The 18,667-nt window shown below is 59.2% G+C and overlaps 1 protein-coding gene across 1 annotated transcript in view; it reads left to right on the top strand.

Moving 5' to 3' along the window:
- MGMT (O-6-methylguanine-DNA methyltransferase) overlaps positions 1–13,133 on the top strand; it is a 277,054-nt gene extending 263,921 nt beyond the window's left edge. The window contains exons 4-5 of the mRNA XM_059172828.1: positions 5,093–5,232; positions 12,867–13,133. Of these exons, the coding sequence (XP_059028811.1) occupies positions 5,093–5,232; positions 12,867–13,052 (326 nt within the window). The 3' untranslated portion in view covers positions 13,053–13,133. The remainder of the gene's footprint in view (positions 1–5,092; positions 5,233–12,866) is intronic.
- Positions 13,134–18,667: the final 5,534 nt, after the last annotated feature.

The raw sequence follows: 18,667 nt of genomic DNA, 5'->3' as shown, positions 1-18,667 counted from the left end.
TTGTTTGCTTTTAACATGGTTTTCTCTGTTTTTCAGATCGGATAAGTTCTGTTGACTTAGTTCATGGACTCCTCCTCTGGCATCTGCCTCTTTGCGATTTGTTTTTGAAACTTTGCATCTTCTCATATGTTTCAAGGGTATTTTCCCTTCTTGCAGCATTTTTACTACAGATCCTTTAAAGTTGCTTCAGTCTCTTAAAATTTTGTCAGTTAATCCTCAAAACGCCAGGGAGAAGATGTCGTCAGTCGGTTCCAGCCACTGGGTCCTCTCAGCCTTGATGTCTGTTGATTATCTTTCCCAAGATGAGCTGAGGTTTTCTGACTCTTTGCTTGCTCTGTTCGGGAAGTCGTTTTGGATTGGGTCGGGCTCACTCTGGCTCTCGGGGTCTGCGTCTCGGGGGAGTCCCGTGTGCAGCAGCACTTCTCTCGCCGAGGGGGCTCTGGACGGCTTCGGCTCCTGGGGTCCGACCAGGATTCCACAGGGAGTGGCCGCATCCTTTTCAAGCTGGCCAGCCGCGGAGCCCGTCGGGCCAGCCTGGATCCTTTCCTCAGTGCTCCGGGTCTCTGATTGAGGGTCAGATCCGCCCGTGTGCAGGTCAGTGCCGAGGCCGGGGATTGACACGCAGCTCCCCGGTGTGCGCCCCGTCTCCTCTCTCTCCATGGTGTCCCGGAAGTCCCGTTTGGTGCCCCCTGGTGATTTGACCTTACCTACCCCACTCTGCCACACGCTTCCTGGGATTGTACCTCCACAGGGCACCGGGCGCGGTGGAGACAGAGTCGAGCAGCGGGGTCTGCCCACCTGTGGGGCCCCAGCTCCTCCCAGCAGAGAGGAACATAAGCCTCGGGGTTGCCTGGGAGCTGTGGTTCCAGAGTTCAGAGATAACACCAGAAAGCGAGGGGTTCCTCCACCCTGAGCATCGGGACGCCGTCCTCCCTCCTGGGGGTGGGTAAGCGCTCCCGGATCCTCTGTGTGCCCCGGCAGCTCCTTTGGGGTTCAGGCCGCAGTGGGTCGGGGCTGCGGAGGACGCGGGTGAGGCGGTACGCTCAGCACTGCTCAGTGTTTCCGCAGATTCCTGTCCTCCGAACCCGGCTGCCTGTGCCTCTTTACCTTCCACAACCGTCTGCGTTCTGCCCAGGTTCTGGAAAGGCAGCCCGTAGAAAACTGGGTGCGGCGCCCCCCCCCCCCCCCGTTCCCTCTCATCCTCCCGTGCTTCCTCCCGGGCTCACTCCTGGACCTTCGGTCCTGGCTGCGCGAGCCATCAGGCGGCATCAGGTCACGTCAGCCCTGTTCGCACTTCAGGATGCTTCGTATCAAAACACTCCTCTGGGGCGTCTGGGTGGGTTAAAGCCTCTGCCTGTGGCTCAGGTCATAATCCCAGGGTCCTGGGACCGAGCCCCGAACCAGGGGCTTTCTCCTCTCTCTCTGCCTGATTCTGCCTACTTGTGATCTGTCTGTTTAATAAATAAATAAAAGCTTTAAAAAAAAAAAAAAACCAACTCTCCTCTAGATATCCGGGGTCAGAGAACTGGCTTCACACCCCAGGTTATCTGGGGCTCCAGGGTGCCAGTTTGGGCACACCCTGGAAGGTAAAAGCCCTTGGAAACTTGAAAACCTGTCATATAGTCACAGTTTGTGCCGGGATACCAGGCCATTGGAGGCCACGGCAAGGGACTCCTGCAGGAGCTTGGGCTCTGCTCTCTGTGCACGGGGACGTGGCAGACACATCCTTGCCCAGCCCCCGGATAGCTGCTGCGACGCTCCGCTGGCAGGGCCCAGGGCGCCCAGCCTTACTGCGGCACCCGTGCACATGTACCTGCATAAGCTGCTACCTTGTGGCCAAGAGCCCCCCGAGGCCTGGGTGGCTGAAAGACAGCCCTGTCCTGGAAACCGCACCCTGCAGCAAAGGTCACCTTGAAAGAATGATTCTGCCCCCAAGAACTCAAAAGCATGGGGCTCTCCCTCACTGGAGAAGAGGGGCTGAGTCTCAGCCTTGGTTTTAAAGAGAACCGGTCTCCGGGCGCCGCCTTGCCGTGGACCAGCTGTTCTGAGGTTGGCGGATGTTGTGCGGTGTCGTGTTGTGCGGTGTCATGTCGTGCGGTGCCGTGCGGTGCCGTGCGGGGTCATGCGGGGCCCTGCCTGGCAGGGAGCTGTCGTGACAGTGTGTGTCACGGGAGGAGGCAGAGGTCCAGGGGAGGAAGACACTGGCCCCTGGTCAGTTCCTCCCATCAGCCATGTGTTGCTGGCATCCGCCGAGGCTCCCTAACCAGAGCCTCACCCCGCGCGTCGGTCTGGGTGCGCCACTGAACACTCCCTGATCGCGACTCCCACGTGGCGTGTGAGAAGAGCTTGCGAAAAACCCTGGTGTCCATGGCACAGGATGACGTCCTCCGTGGCCAGGGTTGGAAAACCACCTCGTCGGCCCCTGGGAGGCTGATGACCTACAGTCCACCTGGAGAGGAGAGAGAAAGCAGTCTTGGTCGGGTCGGGTGTTCGTGGTGGCAGGGGTCAGTGGCCACCCACACGGAGACGACAGTGGCTATGTCCTTACGTAAAGGGAGAGCTAAGCAGCCATTTGGCCTCCAGCAGGGCTGACCCTGGTCCCACCGCAGAACACGGCCTGGCTGGCCGTCCTTGGAGGCCAGGAGAGGCAGGAGAAAGGACAGGGGCGGGAAGAAGGTGAAGTGGCCGGCCGAGGCCGCTCCGCACGGCTCTGGGTCACGCCTGCTCCCTGGGGAGGGCCGGAGATGGGAGAGAGAAGCATCTTCGTCTCATGGCTGCCCTCTGGGCCGCCTGAAATGATGGTCCAGCGCTCAGGACTTACGTGGACACCTCGACCTCCAGAAGATCTATTTTCTGCATCCGTGTATGTTGATTTTCATGAGCAGGTGTTTCTCCATTGTAGAAGGATATTTAACAACCGGAGGTGCCAGCCCCCCAGAAAGGACAGCAGTTTCGTGCTCTGACTTTGCCCGGGTGAGGGTTAAAGGCCCGGTCGCGAGAGCTGCTCCGACTAATTAGCGCATTTGCTCCCTGCAGGGTGAAATGGAGTTTTCAGATACGTTCACGAGGCGGTGCGCTGGATTGCTAAGTATTGTGCTCTTCGAGCTATTTTTCCTAGTACGTTGCCCGGTATGTGCAAGCTGAGAGATTATTTCCCACGGAAGACTGACAGCGAAGCTACAGATGTTTGAAAGACTCTGTGCCCGGTGCAGACATAACGCTTGTTTGAGGATGGGACACGGTCATGTCTGGAAGGGAGGGGCTGGGTGGCGTGGCCTGACCGCTGTGCTCTGGTCGGGGCTGGCCCAGGAGCGTCTGTGCCCCGGGCAAGCTCACGCCCACACACATGCACACAGGGCTCACCCTCGTCCTCCAGGTCTGGTACCGTTCCAGGCTCTTCTCCTGGAAATCCCGGCGGCACCACAGAAGACCACCACGGACGCCTTGGCGCTCTCCCAGGAAGGCCGGACACGGGGCCTCTGCGGCCTGCGCTGCTCTCCGGGCTGCTTTCCTCAGACCAAGGCCCCCCGAAGTCGCTCCCTCCCCAGATTACCACCTGGCAGCCTGCCTTCTCTGGTTTTCTTCCTCTTTTTCCTTTTTTTGTGTTTTTGTCTGTTTGTTTTTGAGTGAGGGTAACAGCAGCAACAATGACGCTGATCAACACTGTGATTTCAGAACCGGTTCTGAGGAAATCACGATAAACAGAGTGTGTTTGCCTAAGGAAACCCTCCGAGCAATCAACCAGTAACACAACGCGTGTGCTAATGAACCCAAAGCTGTTAATGTGGTTTCTTCAGTTAAATTGATTCATGAATTTTGAAGAGAACATTATCTAATGAATTTTCTTTGAATAGAAAGCAATTAAAAGGACAAATCAGTCTGATTAACCCCAAAGTCACCCTCCTGCCACAAATGGTGTACAGTTTGAAATTATATCATAAAAAACTGGAGCACATTTGCTATCTTTCTGCCCTCGACTAATCCATGTAAATTAATGAACAACAAAGTTAATTTCTTTGATGACCCTGTTCTAGTATCACCTGGATTATGCTGATGTTTAATTTGCTTAATGTTATAATAAAGACTAAACAGATTTTTTTTTCCAGTGAAGTGATTATCATTCCCTTCAGTTAAGAAGTGATTTTTATTATTTAACACGCATGTAAGGGTGTGTTTTCTTTAAGAACCAAATCGCACTTGGCCAGCTTGGCACCGAGTGTAATTAGTGCTATTGTGGACACACTCGGAACACGGTGCTGCCCGCGGGAGCCTTCCCTTTGCTGTTGCCATCAGGAACTCCCGCCCCAAGGGCTCGGTGCCCTTGCCGTGGGGGACGCGGCTCCGTGTCCAGTGCTCCCGAGCCGCGTGTTCCCTTCGGAAAGACAATAGGTATCGATTCAGACCAGCCTCCTTCGCATGCCTGGGAAACCGCTCCAAAGCCTGGAGGTGGAGGGAGACAGTGTCCTCACGCGCTCACCTGTTCGTTCCTGCTGTGGGAGGAGGAGCAAATGCACTTGACGTGCTTCGTCCATTAAAATGGGAATCCAGTCATTTTTGCGGCCCTGTTCATTACAGATGCCTATAGCCAAGGTCGCCGCCGGCCCGTGGACCGCCGTGTTTGGCATTCTGAGCCTGTCCGCTGCCGGATGTGGACGGCTAGCATGAAATCACAGCCCGACCCATGGCTTCTTTCTCTCTGCGTCCCAGCTGAAGCGGGGAATTCACCGGCGGTGTCGAAGGTTCTGCAGTGCGTAGGCAGGCAGGGCTCGGGGCTCAGTAACTGAGCTGCTCACGCACTGACGCACGCGGGTCCTGGAAGAGAGGGCAGGGCGCGGTCCCGCGCGGAGCCCGGGGAGGCGGAAGGACGCTGCAGGTGCGGGGTGCACAGCCGCGGGCCGCCGCAGAGGGGCCAGCCCGCACCGTGCCAGGGCCGGGCTGAAGGGAGCGTGCGTGAAGGCCGTGTTTTACCTGAGGGTCGCACTCCTGTGGCTGTGGGTGTGCCTGTGTCTTCTGTTGCAGGACTGGCAGCTCTTTGCGTCAGAGCCTGGGGGCCGTTTGTCCCCAGGGCGTCATTCTGTGTTCTGCCTTTCAGATTCATTCACCGCCCAGGTGTTGTGGAAGCTGCAGGAGGCCGTCAAGTTCGGAGACACCGTTTCGTACCAGCAGCTAGCGGCCCTGGCAGGCAACCCCAAAGCCGCGCGGGCAGTGGGCGGAGCCATGAGGAGCAACCCTGTAAGTTGGGGTCTGTGTGGACGTCAGTGTGGCCGCGGTCGGTCGGGGGGCCTGGGCGCTGCGCGCGGGGGTGCGGGCCGCAGAGGTAGGCGTGTGCTCCGGGCAGCCCGAGCCACGCTCGGCCGGGAGGAGAGGAAGCACTCATGGTGGGCGCTCCCCTGAGAGGCAGGGATGGCTCTCGTAGGTCTGTGCCGCTGGTCCCCATCTTTGGTGAGGGGATCAGGAAGCGTTCGCACAAAAGCCCCCCCCATGCATGTGGGAACCACAGCAGCTCATCGTCAGAGGCAGTACCGAGGCGGACAGGCCCTGGAGAAAGTGGCCAATGACATTCGTTCTTCCAGTAACTGGGTACACGGGCTGCCTCGCACGTGCCCAGCACTCTTTCAGGGGCCAGGCCTACAGCCAGAAACCAAGCAGACAGGCTGCCCGTATGCAGCATCGTCCTAGAAGGAGACGTATTCTGGGATCCCGCATGCATAGGGAGGCTGGAGATCTGACACCAGAGTGTGCACCTGGGGGACGGGGCTGATTCACGGCATTTGGGCGTGTCTTCCGCAGGGGGTGGCTCCTTCCCCAAGCCCCTTTGTGTCCTTGTCCCTCCTGTGCATCTGTGGTCAGACTTTGCAGAAAGGGAGGTTCACTGCAGGCAAAGCCTTGCTCACCAGAGGACGGGCCGGTGTGGGTGGCCGCGTGCCCGTCGTCCCCACGCCTGCACCTGGACCACAGGCTGTGCCGGCTCAGAAAGCAGGTCCTTGTGAGGCCGTGGTGCCCCCATCCCAAAGCAGCCAGGTCCTTGGGGGACCCCACACAGCCGAGTGAGACCGGGAATATTTCTGTTCTTGGTAGCCCCTCCAGTACTGGGCCACGGCCTGCTGGCGCCTCCGTGCTGGCTTCCCCCTGGAGCCGTGGGAGAGGGTCTGATGGGTTGGAAACAGCCCGTCCTATCAGGGGAGGAAAGTAGGACCGTCACATCCTGGGATAGGAAATTACTAGATCAGAGAGACCTCACTTTTTTGAAACTTGCTGTAGCTTTGCAGTGTATTTCCAGCATTATCTTTGTCACTGGTCCCCTGGGAGGGGCAGGCATTGGCACACCTGGCTCACTGCTCTTGCCGCTGGGTCCCTGTTGCCCGAGGGCAGAGCCCCGGCTCTCTGAGAGGTGGCGTTTATGAGACTGCCTTCTTTTTTCTAAGAAGCAACCGGCAGGTTCGCAGTGGATCGCACCGTCTTGCGTGTCTAGTCTGGAGAATTCTCTGCCACGTAGAGACATCCCGGACGGTCGGGAGCGACGTGGAACGTGGACCACCGGTCATGCCCGCGCCTTGCCGCGACCCGGGTCCTCCATGACGGTGGATCATGAGCCATCGGTGCTCTGTTCCAGCAGTCCTGTTTCTGGTGCGGTGTGGCCCACATGTCCTGAGTCGTCCCCTCCACACACCACGGGCTCAGCTTTACCATACGCACGAGGTGATTCTGCTTCGCGTTCCAGCGTGAATTTTTTTACGTTTCCTGATAAAGTCTGAACCACTTTGTTCCTTGGGAAGGCCACTGTCTCCACCAGGTGCTGAGCAGTGGGACTCGGCCCGGGACAGATCAGCAGTTGGGACGCTGCAGGACACGGCTCCCTGTCGCACCTGGCGAGACGGGTGCTAGAAGCTAACGGGTTTGCGCCTGCCCTTCCGTGGCCCGTAGTCGCTGTGTCCCATGGACGTTCTCCCTCTGTCCCAGATCTTTGTGCCTCCTTCAGGCCAAGGCTCTACTCCTCGCGCCCTTTGTGGAGGGGGGACACTCTTCTCAGCCATGGAGGGGCGATTCGGTTCCCACCGTGCACCGCAGGTGCTGTGTGCTGATGCCTCCCGCAGGGGCACACCTCCTGTCCGGTGCTCTGCAAACACGTGCTGCCGGCGGACACACAGACAGCAGGGGACCCTCACCTGCCTCGGGTGCTGACAGCGGCGTCTCACTCGGCCACAGAGATGCCGTCAGTGCTCAACGATCACGCTTGCGGCGATCTTTAGAAACATTTATCGTTCTGCAACCAAAAGGCCTCTCTCCTCCTGCTATTAATCTCTATGAACGTCTCTGTTCAGATAGGGCCCCAGTCACAGAAATTTATAAAATTGGATCTCACAAGGCTTAAAACTCTAATGTCCCTAAAGTCTGCGTATTGACTTCCCAGTCTCGTGCCCAAGAGCAGAAGGGCCATGAGGACACCGGGTGGGAGAACCAGGCAGGCTCCTGGCCCCACTTCTCAGCACCCTCCCATGCCGACAGCAACCGGGCTGGAGGCGAGCCCTCGGGGGCCCGTCCGTGGGACCCACTGTGGCTGGGCACTACCCACGGCTCACGCTGGGCCCCTTGGCCTGAGCTGGTGGCAGAGGTGCGGGCAGCTGCAGGACCGGAGCGGTGCCACCGTCACAGCACGGGGCTGCCGAAGCTGTTCCTGCGAGGGGAGTTTCGGCTCAGCCTCCTGGGGAACCTTAAACTTGACCTAACACCTCCTTGGAAGGGATCACAGAGCCTCCAAGAGGCGACTGAGGAACCTGGGGGAAGGGAGCCCTGAGCAGGGCCTGGACCACAACCGACGTGGCCATCACATGTGGGCGCCCCCTTTCCCTGGCACTGGCAGTGGGGGGCCAGGCCGCACAGCCCACGCGGCAGCTGCGGCACCGACAGCATCGTGGAGATGCGCTCATAGATCATCTGTTCGGGCTGAATAGAGCAATTGTGCATTTCAAGGAGAGTGAAAGACGGGTTTGGAATGTCGCGGGGCACCGTGAAGCTCGTCGTGCGTTCATTCCTCAGGTGGCGCCATGAACAGGAGCACGTGCCGGTTCACATGACAGCTTTGCCGTGGCGTGCGGTCCCCTTCCCTACTAGCGGGAGGGATGGCTGGAACCGTGCGGGGGCTGCTCCTGTCCCCACACGCGATTTTTCCAGGTTTTCCACCAAAGACTCGCCAGCCCAGGTGAGCCGGTGTGGCCGCTTCCAGAAGGTGAGTGCACTCACCCCCCGCGTAGCAGGGTCCACGAGCTGGTGGAGCAGACGGAAGACGCCTTGGGCGCCCCACAGTAGCACCCTTCCCTCATCCTCAGAAGTTGCTAAATGCAGTTCAAAGGCAATCGATGCGTCGCACAGAGCGTTTCCCCACTTTCTTCCAAACAAACGCATTCCTGACGAGTTAGTTTACTCACAGATCGCCACGAGCGTTAATGACCCCCCGAGTCTTGTTCTGCCAGTCACCCAGATGGCCGTTGATGAAGATTTAGCCTCATGTTCTAAGTGTCAGGGCTGTCAGCGGGCTGAACTGTTTGACCAGAAGAAAAAACGCACAGGGAGCTATTGATTACAGCTTCTCCGTGTCACTTGCTCACCAGGATTTAGGTATTGATGAGGCCGCGAGTGAAAACAAGCTCTTTCCCTTGTGGGCTACTACCACGAGAACAAAGGCGAAGTTGGAAAAAATATTCAGCCAGCACTAGAATCAGAGGGATTCCATTATTGATTGAAAGGCCCCTTCGTGTTATTTTTGTTGGAGACAAATCTATGGGTTTGGAAGTTTTATAGCTTTTGAGAAAGGGTCCATGTAAGGGATGGGTTCACGTATTGGATGAATTAGATTTCACAGCATGAGGATTTCGATGCGGCTGTGATATTATGAGCTGCTTGGTTATTGATAAAAATTACATTTTATGCAGCACGGGGCTTTAAAGGAGAGACCGTAAGAGGGCACGGATCCTTTGAAATGTCCTTAGGGCTCCAATAAATTTTGGCAGCTTTCGTTATTTTAATAGTCTGAATCTGCCACTAAAATTAACACAAACAGAAGCAGTGCTCCCGTGTCTAGGAGAGAAAGCAGTGCGTCTTCGTGTCTTCGGTGAGTCCCCATGCCCGTCGCTGCAGGCACAGTTAAAGCCTGGCCGGGGAGGTCAGCGTCGCCATCCCACGACCACTGCGCTATTGTCCACATGACGCATAGGGCCGGAGACTTCCCAGTCCGTCTCTTGTAATTCCACAGCTCGGGGAGCAGGGCAAGAAAATCAAAGCTCACTCGTGAAGTCTCCTGTTAGGTAGGAAAATTGAATTGGTGCCTAAATGCTTGTGAGCCCAGCTTGGACTAAATCTCTCTCTCTCTCTCAGTCAGAGCTTCAGTTGTGTGTCATCTGATTATGCCCTCACAGCAGTTATTAACGTGACTATCGTATTGGATCAAGACCCTCGATCGGAATCAGTATTGCGTTCTGACAATGGCCAGTTACAGTGGGAATGGCAAGTGCGTGCGGGACGGGGCAGTGGTGCTGCTCTCCATCAGAGAAGCGGCGCAAGAGGAAGCCAGGTCTCCCCCAACCCCCAACCCCGCTGCTCCTTCTGAGACCACCCTGGGACTGCGTGCGTTCCCATGGCAACCCACACTTCCAGGCAGAACCAGGACCAGTGTGATATGGGAGGAGTCAGGTTCTCACCACCAAAGCCAGATGACCTGTGGGGCTGACCAGCACCCAAGGCCATGCTCAGCACTCCCCCTCGAGCAGCTGGTGTCGTGGCAAGAAGTATGGGCGCCAGTCCTGCCTTGGCTGAGCTGGAAACGCATCTTTGCCTCAGAGGTGCCATGTGAGCTGGGCCAGCGATGTCATGTGAGCCTAGGCTGACCACGCATGGCCTGGGGCTTGTCAGGGACACGTGGTGGTCTGCGCTGGGCACAGAGCACGCACTCCCCGTGGCCCTGTTGAGTGCTGCATCTGGGACGAGACTGGGGACCATGCCATCTGCCCAGGGTCGGGCACAGCTCAGCACCCACCAAGGGCGCACTCCAGGCAGGGTGTGGCAAGCTGAGACATACGCATGGCCCCAGGACAACCGGATACCACGTACGTGTGCTTAGCCGCTCTTCTAGAAACACACCTGACTGATGGCTCATGGCTTTGTCCAGCTCAGGTCTTTGGAGGTGGAGGTTGGGGGCAGGAGGTGTGGATCTCCTCTCTGCTGAGCTGCGGACTCCGTCGAAGGAATCTCTGGGACCCTGCGGGCACGGCCATATGAGCGTGACCCCTGAGGGCAGGACAGGGGCTGGCGCTGCATGGTCCCTGGCACCTCCTGTGTCCCTTCCAGGGCGGGGTCTGCGGAGCAGCTGTGCGCTTCCTTCTGCCCCAGCTCGGTCTCCAGCGCTGAGCCGGTTGCTGTAGCTGCCCTCACTTGCCATCCTGTCCTTGTCAGGCCGCCACTGTGCTCTGTGCTCTGCACGATGACGAGAACCATCCCTGAGCACGTACTGGGCCTTCGGGGACTGACCACCTGTGCCCCTTCGCCCCAGTCAGGATGGAGCCACTTAGGAAATAGGACTGACTGACCCGGGCCTCCTGGAAGTCCCTCAGATTCCGAGTAACTGCTTGCTGGGATCTTTAAGCAAAATGACCATCCATCTGCCGGAGCCCCTGCAGTGGGAACACTGCGTGTGCCCTTGCATGTGGGGGCCCGGGCGTGGCTGTCCCTGCCGTGCTGTGTGCTGCCCACGGAGGGAACTCCGCAACCCGAGTCCGACTCCGTCCGCTCCGCACCTCCTTCCCGCCTGTGCTCTGGGCCAGCTAAGAAATGGACAGAGGATATCAGGGTGTCAGCTTTAGTAGGGTAAAGGCTGGGGGCAGGGGTATGGCCACGGGGGCCTCCCAAGAATTCCTCTGGAATCGGACCCCCTGTGCTGTACCAGCCCCGGCAGGGCCAGCTCTGCTGACCGCGCCTGTGCCGTGGGGCAGACGGGGCCTCCCTGCGGGACCTCACGGGCGGCCGAGCTGGGCATTCTCGTCCCTTCCTCCACGGTGGCCCGTCAGTGAGTCCTCCTCCCCTCGGGCAGGGGTGAAGGATGGGGGCGAGCAAGGCCAGGCCTGTCCCTCGTGGCGGAGGGTGTCCTGCCACGTGGAAATCAAAAGCAAGGGTAAGGCTCGCTGTGCCCGCGCTCCACAGTGGACTCCGTCCTGAGGACAGACTCCGAGTGGGTCTGCCACTGGGTGTCCTCGGAGCTCCCGTCCACGTAGCCCAGGCCGTAGTGGGAGGACCAAGGCATTCCCCTGACGACAGCTGCTGAAAATGAGCCTCCGACCTCTGGAGGGAGCAGAGGTCTCCTCCCCTGGTAGGACTGGCTACCAGGAATGTGTTCGGCGAGATTGTTGGCCCGCGTGTGGCTGTGGGAATAGTGTCTCCCCGTGTGACCATGAGCTCCCTCGTGTCCAGCGCCTACAGGCCCCGGCGTCCAGTCTAGGATGTGAGGAATCAGACGCCCACAGTTCTGCGCTGCAGCGGCTCTAGGCAAGGCAGAAGAGCGTGCTGGGCATGGGGGAGGTCCATCTTTGGGGCATTCAGTGTCCACTAGGGAAACCTGCCTGCGGTTCGGGCCCTCCTCCTCTGGGGCTGCGGGCCGGCCTGCCCTTCCCCTGGGACTGGGACAGCAGTGAGCTGAGCTGCCCATAGGTCGGACGGGCGGGGTTGGCAGAAGCCCGCGGCGCACCGAGCCCCCCTGCACCTCTCCTGGTGCGTCTCAGTGACACCCGGCTGCCCCTGGTCCCGGCAGTGGGTGCTCTTTTTTTTTTTTTTTTAAGATTTTATTTATGTGACAGACAGAGATCACAAGTAGGCAGAGAGGCAGGCTGAGAGAGAGGAGGAAGCAGGCTCCCCGCTGAGCAGAGAGCCCGACGCGGGGCTCAATCCCAGGACCCTGAGCCGAAGGCAGAGGCTTTAACCCACTGAGCCACCCAGGAGCCCCAGCAGTGGGTCCTCTTAACCATAGTTTGGCTTCTCTCTGTAGGACTGTGTTTGGGTTGGTTTTCATCATAAGATGACCTACCTCGCTTTTAGTGAAGCCATTCTGTTCACTAAGGCAGTTTGTCTCCAGAGGTGAGAGGCTATTTGAGGCTGGCCGAGGGGTGAGGGCCACTGTGGCCCTTGGTCTGGAGTCCTGAGGGACCGTGGGAGTGGGTGGTGTCCAGGGGCAGGGTGGCAGCTGCAGTGGCCGCTCAGGTGAGAACACATGAAGACTAGAGCTTCTCCACCTTCCCAAACATCCCAGGCTGGTGAGTGCAGACAGACGCTTCCAGGGCCCTGCGTGGCGTGAAGCAAGGTCAGCAAACCTTTCCTATAAGGAGCCTGATGGTAAATAGTTTAGGCTTTCAGAAGCAGCCACAGACAGTACGGCTATGTTCCCATGAAGCTGTGTTTACGAAATAAAGAAAGACCATAGTGGCTGATAGTTTGCCAATGCCTCTGTGAGTACCGCCTTCCCAGAAGGTTCCTGTCGCTTCTCGAGATATTTGCGATTTTGCATACCATCCTGTAACTTGGAAATGTAATTTTGAACTTGGTAAGCGTACACGATTGATTTCTTACCAGCGGCATTTTTCTCCTCCCGGGTCCTGCTGTAAGGGGGTTCTCTGGACTATGCTGGATGTTTGGCTTGGAGCATTGTGGAACCCTTTGGCCCCCTGAGGCCCTCAGATACCAAGGGGTGTGTAGGGCCAAGACAGCCAGTGGGCGGCCTGCATGTGGCCGAGCCCCTGCTAGGTGAGTTGTGGTCAGGGGCCTTGCTTGTGACCCCGGAGGCCCCGTGGGCCCGGAGCCCAGACTGACGGCGGCTTCCTGTTTTCCAGGTGCCCATCCTCATCCCGTGCCATCGCGTGATCTGCAGCAGCGGAGCCGTGGGCAACTACTCCGGAGGCCTGGCCACGAAGGAGTGGCTGCTGGCCCACGAGGGCCACCTGGCGGGGAAGCCGACCAGTCCCAGGGGTTCCCATCCGGCTGGAACGCAGCTTGGGGCGCAGGGTGGCCGGAACTGAGGGTTTGCAGGCGGCCGTGTTGGAGCGGCACGCGCTGGCACCGTTGTATTAAAGCTCTGGTCGTGTCCTGAGGGACGTGGAGCGCGTTGTGCGTCTCGTTCTTCCGTTTCGCAGCAGAGCGGGTCGGGGTCGGGAAGAGCGGCCCTTGTTCGCAGGCGTCCCCACGCGGCGCTGTCCGTCTCTGACGTCCGCCAGCGCCACGGCGAGAGAGCAGGGGCCTGGCAGGCAGCGGGGCGACTGTCCCGGAAGGTGTCTGCGGGGCCAGCGGCTGTGCCCCCCGCAGCGCCCCGGTCCCCACGCAGGTCTGAGAAGCTGGCCGCCCGCGCCCACGGCCCGGCTCCCCGTCCTCTCGGCCGTCGAGGCTGCCTGGCCCGTGTTCCCCGCTCCCAGCTTCCCTGCTGGCCGGGGCGGCCCGGAAATCGTGCTCACGGGGGCTTCCCCGCCTCGCTTCTCTCCCGGCCAGGAAGGCCAGCGCCGGGGGCGTCCATCCGGGGTCGTGTCTGCCGAGTGGAGGAGACCCGCCTGCCAGCGCGAGCCGGGAAAACAAACGGCTCTTTGAGGCGGGTTTGGTCGCAATGGCTCCTTTACAGGGGCCTGGCCTCGGGCCCCCGCCCCTCTCCTGACACGGTTGACCCTCGCGTGCCCCGAACAGAAGGTGACGAGGCTTGCCGACCTCTCCTCCCCCGTACCCCAGGACTGAGCCTGGAAGTCAGAGGTCACACAAGAAGGTGGGTCAGCTCCTGTCCCCAGGGGCAGTCTGGAGTATTTCCAGCGTCCACCAAGGACCTCGGGCTGACACTTCATTACCCTGTTGTCATTTTAGCTTCGTAATTAAGTAGATCTGAAAAGCATACGGGGAACTTGTAGCTGTGCACGCAGATAAATAAAATAGAGCCTGGGATCTAGGGAGAAAGGAAGCCGCACCCCGCCACACAGTAGAGAGCTGTGTTTGTGTCCCAGAGAGCTGGGACACTGGAGGGCACGGCCAGCAGCTCAGACGGTCTGGACGGGTCCCTGAACGCCGCAGATACACAGCCTGTGGAGGGCGCGGTGTGGGTGTGTTTTGTATTTCATGTTGGCACCTGTAAAAGAACAAGTACCTAATGTAAACACAGTTCCACCAAATTCTTGCATTGTTTCCTCAAAAATAGCTCTGACCATCACTGCATTGTCTTCCAATTCCGCTCCTTCTCCGAGCTTCTGTCTGCGGGCATGCCGTCCTGCTTGCACGGGCAGCCGCGTAGCATCCGACTTCGGGATGGACCCCTGAGCCACCTACGCTGAGCCCCCGGCCGGCTGCGAGACCATAAGCACAGTCTCTCGGCATCTCCCTGCGCTGGCAGAGGGGCTCGATCCTGGGTTTCTGACGCGTTCGGAAGATGGGTGGGGGTCTGGGGCACACTTTGCATTTGGAGGCCAGGCAGGAGGTTGTGTCGTAAATTCTGTAAGGAAAATGCTCTTCCCCAGGAACTCACGGTCACCGAGAAACGTGACCACACTCTGCCCTTGTGCTCTGCCGGGAGGAGAGGGCGGGGGCTCTCCACGGCAGGTTCTCCTTGTGGGCAGGGGTGTGGACTCCGTCTGGCTGCTTTCCGATAGAGGGCACCCTAGCAGCGCACTAGGGCTGCGGTTGGGAGACCCCCAGCCACCACGGGCTGGGATGGATGTGAGTGGGGGCAGGGCAGAGCTCTCCGAGCGGCTCTGTGACAGGCCCGGCCCGCGGAGCATGAGGTGCCATCGGTGCTGCTGGCAGGTCCCGGCGATGCTCCGCATGTCCCTTGCCACCCACGTGCTGGGCACGCAGGCCACCTCCTGGGTCAGGAAAATGCGGATGATGCCACGTGCTTCCCACTGCGATCTACAGACGCCTGGATGGGCTCCGAGGGAGCACCCTGGGTGGGACAGCCCCCCGTAGCAGCATGCAAGGCCCCAGCGCCCCGCGGGGCTCAGCCATGTGCATCCAGGGGCCTGCCCATCAGCACAGACCAAGGCGACCCTGCGGCCCGGTGTGGCCAGGCACCGCCTGTTCGGGCTGTGCCCTCGGTGCAGAACAAACCCGCGCTCTGTTTTCTGTCTCCCAGGGCTTCCTCGGCTCTGTCAGAACAGGCTTGATATGCGCCCCGAGGTTCCCGCTGACAGAGGCGGCGACCGGGCTCAAACCAGCGCGTGTACCGCTCCAAGGACAAGCTCTGCAGAGGCCGACATGAAAGCCCACGCGGGGCGCCTGGAGCCGTGCTGCTCACGGTTGTGGCGCAGTTTATGGAAATAAAGAGGAAAAGGAAAGGCACAAAGAAATACAAAAATGTTTTCCAAATAAAAAGAAATGTCGAGACAAGAAAGCTGTGTTCTTCGGCCTCAGCCCCGGGTCCCCTGCATGGATTGGTTTCCCTGTCCACGTGGCGCGGGGGACTTTGAACACGGACACGGAGACCCGCGGGCAGGGGACGGCTGGCTCTGCGCGGGAGCTCGGCTGGGGTGCACTGTGCTCCCTGTTTCCAGAGACTGAGCCCACGAGAGATCCGGAGACGGTGTCTGTGTTTGCAGGACCACGCGTCCTTGACGCCGATGCCCTTGGCCAGGCAGGCGCCCAGGGTTACAGCGGGCGGCCGTGTTGCTCACCAGGCCTTTCCCCATGTGCAGCAGAAGCGCCAGGGAAGGCCCCCCATCCACCATGTCCCATGGCTGCACCGAGAGACGGAGGACCAGCACAAGTCTGCCTTCCCACCGCCTCCAGAAGAAACACCACAGTGTCTCGTAGGCGCAGGCGCTGAAGCGGGGCTGCAGTAGACGGCCCCGAAGGGAGTGTGGACTCTGCGGGATCGGCTCCTTGCAGCTCTAGATACTCGGGCCGCGGGCCAGGCATGTTCGGGGGGCAAGTAGGCTCACGTTGTAGGTACCTAACTGGGACTTCTAATCCTTGTCTGCTTCCTACCCGGCAGACGCACTTACAGAACAAGCCGCACGTGTCTCGAACATTTGCCAGAGAGGGAAGTCCTTCCTATCCCGAGGGGCTTTGGGCGCCCGTTTTCTTCCGAGTCTCTCCGCACACCATGTGCTCACTCAGAATCTCCTCTTCCGAGTGGCCAGGGCTGTCCAGTGCAGGTGTGTTTATGCTGACACCCTTTTTGTTTCTTTTTTATTTTTTTAAAAGATTTTATTTGTTTGACAGAGATCACAAGTAGGCAGAGAGGCAGGCAGAGAGAGAGGGGGAAGCAGGCTCCCAGCTGAGCAGAGAGCCTGATGTGGGGCTCAATCCCTGGACCCTGAGATCATGACCTGAGCTGAAGGCAGAGGCTTAACCCACTGAGCCACCCAGGCAACCCCGCCTTTTTGTTTCTTAGCCCATTCGTGAGCAACCGCATTATCCCAGAACTCATTTCCTTTAAAACTGTGATGGAAGGATGAAGCCCGGACAAGGCGGTTGCTTAAAAACCCAAGTGGTGTCTTGATCCCGCGGGAGCCCCGTGCGGCGTGTGTGCTGTCTCCAGAGGACTTGTCCTCCCCGCGGTGGCGCTGGCAGGGCGGACAGGCGCTGGTGGCCGTGTCTCCCCACCCATGGCATCCACATGCCCCACCCCGTCGCTGGGACCACAGGCAGCAGCACTGGCCCAAAGCCCGGCCACCGTGAGAGCAGGCGGGACATCACAGCCGAATCAGTGTGAAAATTGTTGATTCTAGAGCTGGCCGAGCTCTTACGCGATTTTGGTTTCAAGCTGCCTTTAGGAGGACTCTGAAGCGATAAATGACATATGTGGACACACAGGATAAAGTGTGTTATTTTACTTGAAAGATTTTCCCGCTAGACCCGTCGGGAAACTGAGCCCTGCTCTTGGTCCACGAGCTGTGATGTATTCGGGAGTATTTGGGAATCCCAGTGCGTCCTTTGGGTGTGTGTGCCCGCTGCCCTCCTGACGTGGGGTCAGGGGGTGAGGGCAGCGGGGGGCCCTTAGTGCAGATTTCGCTTTGTTTGGCCTCCCTCAGCCCATACATGGCTTTCCTTTTCCATTCGCCAGCATTTGATTGAGAGTCGGTGTTTAGGAAGCTGAAGCCCACATCAACTTTACCTGTTATCAGTTTGAAAGACGCCGAGATTTAAACGGAGCTCTGCCATGCAGCCCGTCGGTCCTTCTGTCTGTCTGGAGGGAAGAGGGTGGCAGTTGAAAGCCGGACCCAGAGCCTGGAGAAAGTGCAGGTCCTGACGCGTCTCTGAGCGGCGGAGGCAGCAGGGCTCGGACCCGGTGGCTCCAGCTGCCGACAGATGAGCGCGTCTGGCCTCCATCAGCCGGACGGCGGCTCCGGAGCGTGTGTGCTGGGCCGCCGGGGGAGTGAGGCCTGGGGCAAGGGCCTGGACAGTGAGGCACGGCTGGACACAGAGCCCAGCCCGGCGGCGCCCAGACTGATGAAAGGACATCGTTAACAAGGCTTTAAAGTTTTCTCCGTGTTTTTTCATTGAGAAAAGCCGCAAGACGGAAATTCTGCACAGACGCTAGTTAAGATGGAAAACACGGCCCCGGTATTGCAGGGCACCTTCGCGAGGCCCCGCGCTCAACACTGTGGTTTGAGTCGCCTTCCCGGCTTACTGGCAAGGGGAGCTCGTGGTGGGGGGCGGTGCTTGAGCAGAGCAGGTGGCCCCGCGTCCGACGACCGAGCCGGCACTGCAGGTAGTCGTAGCATGGACGCTGGTGCGCAGGAAGGGGAGATGCGCTGCTCCCGCGGCTGCCCTTACCTGCTGGCTGTCAGGTCCCCGCCGACCGGCTTCTCATCCGGTGCCAGGTGCCCGGGACGGGGGCTGCGAGGGGCAGAGCAGGGGGCCCGCGGCCTGTGTCCCGTCTCGTTCCTTGCCCCTCGGCGGCTGAGGCACCCCCAGCAGGCCCACACCCGAGGCTTCTCTTATGTCTTCCTATTACACGTCACTTGTGTTTGGTTCCCAAACACCAGCAACATGTTTGCTTCCAGATTGCTTTGTTGACTTAAATTAAGAAAAACCCAGCTGGGGAAAATACCAGTGTCTAAACATTAAGCAACATGTGATATTGTGCAAAAAGTATTGCTTTTGTATGTTTTGATTGCCGTAGCTACGAGCAGAAGTCCGTGCACGTGTGAGCATCTTGGCAGGCGATGGGGCCCCAGGTATGCGGCGCTGAGCCACACGCTCCTGCAAGCCATTTGGGCCCCGAGCCCTGTGGGAAAGCTCTGCAGCCCGGACCCGCTCTCCCCAGCCCTTAGCCGTGCCTCCAAGGGGCCTGCACGGGGCCTCTGAACCTGCCCAGCCCTGGTCGCAGGAGCCGCTCCCGAGAAGGGAAGGCCAGCCCCGGCCGTCTTTGGGGATTCAGTCAATTGAGGGCTCAGGAAAGCAGGTAGCGAACACCGACCACCCTCTCTGCTCACCTCGGAACCACGCAAGGTGTGTAGCAGCAGGGCACGGTCCACCGGGAAGGGAGGCCTGTGGGACGGGGGAGGCCGTGTGGCTGAGCTGAGGTCCCGGCACGGTCTGGCTGCGTCCTCGTGGATGCAGTCCCTGCTAGAGGACAGTCCCTGCTAGAGTTAGATTCTGTGAAAGCTTGGAGAGCCTTCCAGATAAAAGCTCCTGCGTAAGTGTACGGTCCTGCTCCTGA

This window comes from Mustela lutreola, chromosome 4 (genome assembly GCF_030435805.1).
Source record: "Mustela lutreola isolate mMusLut2 chromosome 4, mMusLut2.pri, whole genome shotgun sequence".
Classification (NCBI taxonomy): Eukaryota; Metazoa; Chordata; class Mammalia; order Carnivora; family Mustelidae; genus Mustela; species Mustela lutreola.
This window is presented reverse-complemented; position numbering and strand designations above follow the sequence as displayed.